Source organism: Chenopodium quinoa, unplaced genomic scaffold (genome assembly GCF_001683475.1).
Source record: "Chenopodium quinoa cultivar QQ74 unplaced genomic scaffold, ASM168347v1, whole genome shotgun sequence".
NCBI lineage: Eukaryota > Viridiplantae > Streptophyta > Magnoliopsida > Caryophyllales > Amaranthaceae > Chenopodium > Chenopodium quinoa.
In genome coordinates this window covers 204,839-212,433 of record NW_018744137.1, presented here as the reverse complement: position 1 = coordinate 212,433, position 7,595 = coordinate 204,839, and the positions used below count along the sequence as shown (strand labels likewise).

General features: G+C 34.6%; 1 protein-coding gene across 1 annotated transcript; it reads right to left on the bottom strand.

The window, feature by feature from the left end:
- Positions 1–5,751: 5,751 nt before the first annotated feature.
- LOC110692916 (bZIP transcription factor 11-like) lies at positions 5,752–7,302 on the bottom strand. The gene has a single exon (XM_021869992.1). The coding sequence runs from the start codon at positions 6,607–6,609 to the stop codon at positions 6,082–6,084; it is 528 nt and encodes a 175-aa protein (XP_021725684.1). The 5' UTR covers positions 6,610–7,302; the 3' UTR covers positions 5,752–6,081.
- Between the last annotated feature and the right edge of the window lie 293 nt (positions 7,303–7,595).

Here is a 7,595-nt window from a genome sequence, read left to right as displayed (position 1 = left end):
ATCAATTTAAAACAAGTCACACCAAACATGATCATAGTATCATACAGGAGAAACTCTGTGTTAATATACCAAATTATGGGTTTCTTTTGTACTACCATGCTGTAGATATGTAATTAAAAAAAATTCTCCATGAGATATTTTTTTGAAAGTTGAAGTAAGTAGATCAAAAGAAAAAAGTGTAAGAAACTAAGAAAGAACTGCTTTTTGAATAGTGGGATTTGATCATCATATGCACAATAGACGGATAGTAACATAAGCCATTCGTAAAGTGTTACAGCAAATTGCTTGGGAATTTTCCAAATCCCAATCAAGTAGAGTTTTTGATTTTTAGTTCATGACTATTATCAAGTAGAGTTCATAATATCTAGTTAATGACTATGTTCTATGTTTCAAGTCCCACCCTAATCAACCCAAAAAGCCAAAAAGAAAATAAAAATTGATGTAATTGTCTGTGATCTTGTTTTTAAAACTGTGGGCTAAGATGCCCTTTCTTATAGTCTTGTCTTTCTGTCTGAATGATGTCTACCTATTACTGTAATATTTTGGTTATTGTAGTTTTTGCTCACCTACCAATTTATGCCCTTTGCTGGTAAAGACAACACTCTCAATCTAAGCCCCATCTTCCATCTCCTTTTTATCTCCAATTTTCTTAGAATAATCATTTTAGGACACATCTAGATGCCAGTTCCATCCTGCAACTGATTGCGTCGCTAATCACGTCTTAAATTTTATAATACTTCCTAATTAAACAAAGTTTGTACTGCTTTTCGCCTTAATCCATGTGAGCCATTCAATTGGCTTGGCTGGCCACATGCTGTCACCATCCACCAAACTAATAATAACTCTTAACTCTCTGAATTATTTTTCCTGAATTCCTCTGCACTGATTCAACCACATACTCTAAAGTGCAAAGATGTGATGATGTAAGATTTCATCACCCTTATCATACCTACTTCTAAAGTATCTAAAATACAAAAAGTAAAGTTCGGCTTACCTTATAGTTCCACTTCTTTGATGGTGAGTACCAAGTAAAAAAGATTAAAAAGAGACGTCAGTTGGAAAAAAAGGAGTAAATCACTACTTCTATAGTTTGTTTTCCTCTTATCACCAATGGCTTACTGTTGTTTTCCCTTTAATGTCTGCCTTCTGTAATGCTACTCCCAATCTAACTTTTGTGTCACTGTTTGGTTGGTGAATAAGTATATGCTAAGTTGGAACTGTATGCTCCTTTTTTGATAAGGTTTCCTACCCTTCTGATAAGCATTGTTTCTTTGAAAGGAGAAATCGAGAATGCAAGAATATAAATAGATATTTACTCTATAAAGAAAAGCAGCCTTGACTATTCCAAGCCATACAAACTGCTAAGATATTCAATGACCTAGATTGTTGTTTTTGTTTTCATATGTGTAGGACCTGTTAGCATCTCTTCTATTGTTACTCGATATGAAAGTTCGAGAATGTTTACAATATTGACATTTATAATGTGTTTGGATGAAATTTTCTGTGTTTGGATATGGGGAGAAATGGTAAAAGAACCCACTGGATGGAAAAAGTGCTTACACCAATCCTGTGTCGCTGGATATTGATGGAAATAAACCAGTGACAGAGGATGGGTGTGTACGTATTAATGAACGTTTGCGATACAGCAAATGCCTTTCATGTTTTCTGAAGTCATTTTGTTCTGCAATGGGGTTGCTTGTTTAGTACAGCAAATCCTTTTCATATTTTCTGAAGTCATTTTGGGGTGCTGGTTTATTTCAGTGTTTATTGGGTTTTAAGCTTTTTTGTTTTGAACTTTTGGCTCTCCCTACATCTCTAAATTTAGTTCCTATATCAACTTGTGATTGTCTTATTAGATAGTTTCGGTTTTCTATATAGGACTTAAGTAAATTAGTGTCCATGATAGCTACTAATTATCCAAAATTTCTGAAGTCTTGTCATGGAAGAAGGCAATGCATCTTTTCTTGCATATAATTTTTACTTGCTGACTCATTTGATTTTACTCTAGTAAACATGCGACTGAAATTTTTGACTTACATTCCTTTTTCTTAGCACTAACGAATGAACTTTTACTTGGCTAGTTGGCTAAATGATTGTGGTACATTGTACTTGGGCAAGGATGTAAATTAGATATTACAAGACCTAGCAAGCTTAGAGAGTTGCTTGAAAAACTTTAGACAAAATGAGCTGCAGAACTGAAAGATAATGTCTCAGGGCATAAAAAATGTGGTTGATCATGGGAAGTAATATTGTCTAATAATCGTTTCCTCCGAGCAGTTATATATAAGGAAATGTATACTCCGTATGTTGTTTGGTTGAACATTGTATGTTTAATTTTCATGCAAGGTTTCGCTTAGCTTGGAAGAGTTGAGTAATTTTATCAAATTTGAGGAAAATAGAACTTTGTATGAAGTACAACTTATATTTTTAACAATGACACAACTCCACCTTCTTAGGCTTCTTTGACCTTCCTATGAATTTTTTATTTCCTATAAGGATAAACTTGAGTATGATGCCTTGGAAAACTTCAGTATGAACCCTGAATCAGCTCAAACTTTTCCCCTATGTCCACTTATTTGAGATAATTGCCTAATTGGGAAAGAGTGGCAGCCTATAAGTTGGCCTAGGAGCATGTTAGCGATGTGATTACAAATTAAATTGCGGTATGAGGGTTGGATCTCTTATTTTTCTAGATATACACGGTTAAACCATTATTTGTAGCATAATAGCACATGCTTTGAAGTACACCTAATAATTTGCCTAAAAAGAGACGGGTGATGGCCGTACTTATATTTTCTTATTATAAAAATAAAAATTTCAATGCATTATTTCTAGACACTTTGAGTTGTGATCATTGACTACCTTACATGGTACAATATAGAAAAGATTTTCAAGAAAGTGTGTTTCATAATTGCTTACGGAACTATGTTCTTATATAAAATTAGGTTGTGACTAAATAGGATTCTTTTGTCTGATAGCATTATTTGTATTTACTATACAAGAAAATGATAGAATTAATGACCAAGTGGGTCTGGTGGGTGATTGAGATCTCTATTCAGTCTAATTATTTTGTTTCGTTGGGTTTCTCTATTTGAAATGGAGATACATTAGTTGCTAGCATCTTATTAGAAATCAAACCCTCAATTTTCTCTTCAACCAATGATTTAAATTCCCTCTTCTTTTTTTTTTTTTTCTTTTTTTTTTCTGTGAAAATAATCAGAGAGGATCAAGTTGGAAACCATTTACTTCGTATGATTTCCCATATCTTGGCTTTTTCTACACATGAACATTGTAGAAAGTTTAACTTTCTCCTTTCCTTTCTGTTTCCCCACATTGCTGTTTCCTTTAGCTACCATCTAGACATGTTGGTGCTTTCAAAATTTTCCTTCTAGACATAGGAGAATTGCCTTTCATTTTCTTACTATTGCATATCATTGCATAATTTTTACCTTCTATTGTGTGTTTTTCTGGTGAGTTTCTTTCCCTATAAGGCTGTAACGTTACATTGTTACAACGACAACCATGCATTTATGCCCATTTTGTCAAGGTCTTAAGGGTTTAATGACAAAATCTTTATGTCTATTAATTGTTAAACACATTAAAATATTGCCTTTGGAAAATACGGAGTAAAAGAGAAAGTAGTACTCCATAGTATTTAATTTCATTTTTAGTCTAATAGGACAGGACCTTTCTTAAATTAGTACTGTGTTAGGAACTTGAATTATGGAGAGAATCTTGTGTTTGCAGAACTTGCTCTAAGAACATGGTTCCCCTTGCACGTGGGACTCTTTCTCAATGGTTCCATTCTCTTCCCACCACCCTTTAAGAGACTTTTTTGGTTTTTAAATTTAATCAGATCTTTGATTACCCTTTTTAAAACTGATCTTCACTTCCTTCGATGTGGTAGTTTTTTACTGAAAATGCCTTCTATGCAATAAAATACTTACGTATGAATATGTTCTTTGAGTTTTTTTAATGTACTGATTGGGAAAAAAAGTTTTTCTTTTACTTTATTTTATGGCTTTTGCTGTGATCTCTCTAGGATTTTCCAGTGATCAGGATGGTCTGGTAAACTTGTAACTTTGATTGTCATGTCTTCTCATTGATTCATGGGGAAGAAAAGAAGTAAAGCAATCGAATCCTATGCTAAGTTACCAGATTTTTGGATTTGGCTTGAGTTACATGCACGGATCTAGTGGGTTCTCTTAAACTTTCGGCCTTATTTGAAGCATCCAAAAATATCATGTTTTTACTAAAACAGACGATGGTTTATTGCTTTTATTTCCTTGGTTGTTTAAGGATCACATTGAAGAGTAACAAAACTGCTAAGTATCACAAACTTGAAGATGTCTTTGACAACATTATTGTAGCTTGCTTTAAATGAGTTAAGTATTTCACAAATTTCGCTGTTTTTCCTTTACTAAACCAAACTAGAATGTTTATCCTCGTTTAAAAGAGATGTACTTAGGAACATCAATATGATGAGATATTTGTTTCTTAGGAATGCTTCTGACTGATGATTGGTTCAAGCTGACTTTCGTGTCCCAGAGGATGCTAGATTTACTTAGAAGGCGGTAATATTTCACTATTTCAGCGTGTGTCTCAGAATAGACAGGGAAAAGAAGGGGTGGAGATGAAAGACACCTGGTTAATTAAAGTTGAGAAAAAAGGAGGGGGGAAGGGAGCAGTGTAGAAGAAAATAGACATGACTACCTGTTTGAAACACTTCCTTGGTGAAGTCTCTATTTTAGTTTCTGTTTCTTGATTACGACTGAGGGTATGCCTTTACCGGTGGAGTCGTATCAATGTAGACCTCTCCACAACCCCATCAAAAATACTGTACTAGTTACTACTGAGTGGCTGCTATTGCCATTGTTGATTTAGTTATATGAAATCATCAATCTTTAAGTGCTTAGTAATTTTGTGGGATGGACCTAAATTCGACATCTAACATGGACACATAGTTTCCTTTCTGGAGGTAAAACTCAAATTTAGACTCACATACATTTCTGTCAATTGAGGAATGATGATTTTGGAGGTGCTTGATAGGTGCATTTCTGTTGTAGTTAAAGCATGCAGTCAACATCAAACATCTCTTTCCCGTTTTTCTTAGAAACCTGAGGATTGCATGAGCAGATTTCTATGACCATAACAGGCAAGCAGCAGTGGATTATCTCCACACTTCCTTGATCTGCTGATTGAGTTGCGCTGCGAATCCCTGTGTTGTAACAACTATCAACACCTAAGTGATCGATTTGCTAGCTAACTGCAACCCTGTTGCTGTTGTTACAAAGTGATCCATTTTCTAACTAACTGTTGACTCGGAGAAACTACTTCACTTTCTGAAAATTACTTCAGTAATTGTAGTTTCATACTCTTGACTCTTGAGAGAATATGATAAGTGCATATATAAATTTCTAAGCATAAGTGAACAACCGAACTGATTACTGCATGCTTGTGTCTGATTTTTATCTAATTTTGTTACTCTCATTTTCAATCATGCTCAGTGCAGGAAGGCCTTATATATGTATTTGTACTCGTAGTTCATAGCGAGGGCACAAGTCTTTGATATTACAAGCAAGTATATTTGAGGCAATTGTGTAGCATATTATGTTAGTCATAGTGATTGATTGTTATATCTCCATTTTGTTGATCTGCTATTAATTAAAGTACTTCTGGTAAAACAATTTTCTCCTGAATTTTGCTGAGCTAATTTTAACAGATGATGACAAACTTAAAGCACATTAGAGCTATAAATAAATTAAATCCTTGAAGATATAACATGCAAGATTGTGTACATATATCATTGCTGCAAATGGGGACACTAATTACCAAACTTGCATAATTGCATTAATTCATTTACAGAAAAGACCACAAATTAACCCATATACCCTTTTCCCCCTGTAGTAAATTCTACTTATTGAATATTTCCCCTCCCCAGAAAACCCCAAAATAAAAAATAAAAAAAGAAAATTAGTAGGATTATCATTATCATTTTCATTATCCCCCTCTTAATTAACATCCTCAAAAGGTAAAAATCCTCCCTAATTTTTACTCTCCTAAGAGTAATTAACATGGCCATTAATACTGGAACATGTTAGCTGAAGCCATGATTGGCTGATTTGAGTAGGTAGCAGAATCCCATGGGTTCATCAGAAAGCTGTCAGTTGTAAATGGCTCTGGAATAATTGTGGGAAAGATCCCTTCTCCTTGATCATCACCACCTCCATAAATCCCCAGATTTTGATTGTTGTTGCAGGAATTGAGTGCACTGATAATCTCATTCAGAGACTGTAACCTGCTGCTGAGTTCTGACATTTGAGCTCTGAGTACAGAATTTTCTGATTCAATTTTCAGGTACTGTTGGGTGGTGATGTTTATGTTGTTCAAGAGCTGGTGGTTGGTTTTTCTCACATTGGAAGCTTGAGTCATGAGATCATCCAAATGCTGTTGCTTCCTCATCCTTGACCTCCTCGCCGATTCGCGGTTCGACTGCATCCTCTTCCTCTTCCTTTCATCCATTATCTGCATCTGCATCTCCTCCTCCGAGCTCGAATTCTGCTGCAATGATGATGTCCCAGAAGATGTACCACCCCCAGGTGAAGCCATTCTCAACAAATTTAATATTTTGAGTAACACACAAAATTAACTTTTACTATATAGCAGGACCCAGAAAACTACTAGCCAATACCTTACTCTGAAGATGAAAAACAGGGGATTTTAAGTTTTATTTGACACTATATTGGTATATATTTATATGATATAATTTTTTTTTTCCTGTATAAGATAGATTATAGTAGTAATTATAGCAGCTAAAACTAATTTAGAGGGGGAGAAATGAGCAAGGATTATGAGATGTAGTAAAACCAGTAAAGGAAGACAACAGAGAAGGATTGAACTAGATGGGTCCTGCGCCTATATGTGGAATTTATCATCAACCCAGAAACATAGAGTTCACTGAGAATTGGAGACATGAATCTCAAACATTAAAACCCAGGTATTCCGCATCAAGGTATTTTTCAGAAATCCAGAATTTCCAGAAAAATACTTGAATTTCCTGAAAAAAAAATGGTTGAGGAAAAAAAAAACCCAGAAAATTGAGGAAACAAAGGAGCAGAATTATGAACAAAGATTAGGAAAAGAGAGGAGAGAGAAAGAGAAGAGGGGGGAAATGGGTTGAGAAATAGATGGGATCTTATAGAGCTGAAAAAGGTGAATTACGAATAAAATAAAGAATTTTAAAGAGAAAGTGATTGATTTCAGAACAGAAACAGAGTGAGAGAGAACAGAGTTTTTTTTTTTTTTTTCTTGAAAAGAAGAAAACTTTGGGTTAGGGAATCTATCATATTGTAAAATAAAAGTATAATATAAATTGGTACTTGTTTGTGAGAGAGAGAGAGCAAAAGATGATAAAGACATGTGAGGATGCTGGAGAGAATTTTTGGACCGTCCAATATTTTCCAAGCTGGGGGTTTTGGCAACTTGAAGGGGAGAATTTTAACTTCCGTTAGCTTCAATAGTAAATGTGGTAAATTTGGAGTAAAGTGTTTTACTAATTTGCTTCTTGGTGTACGTCAACATTACCCCAATACCTG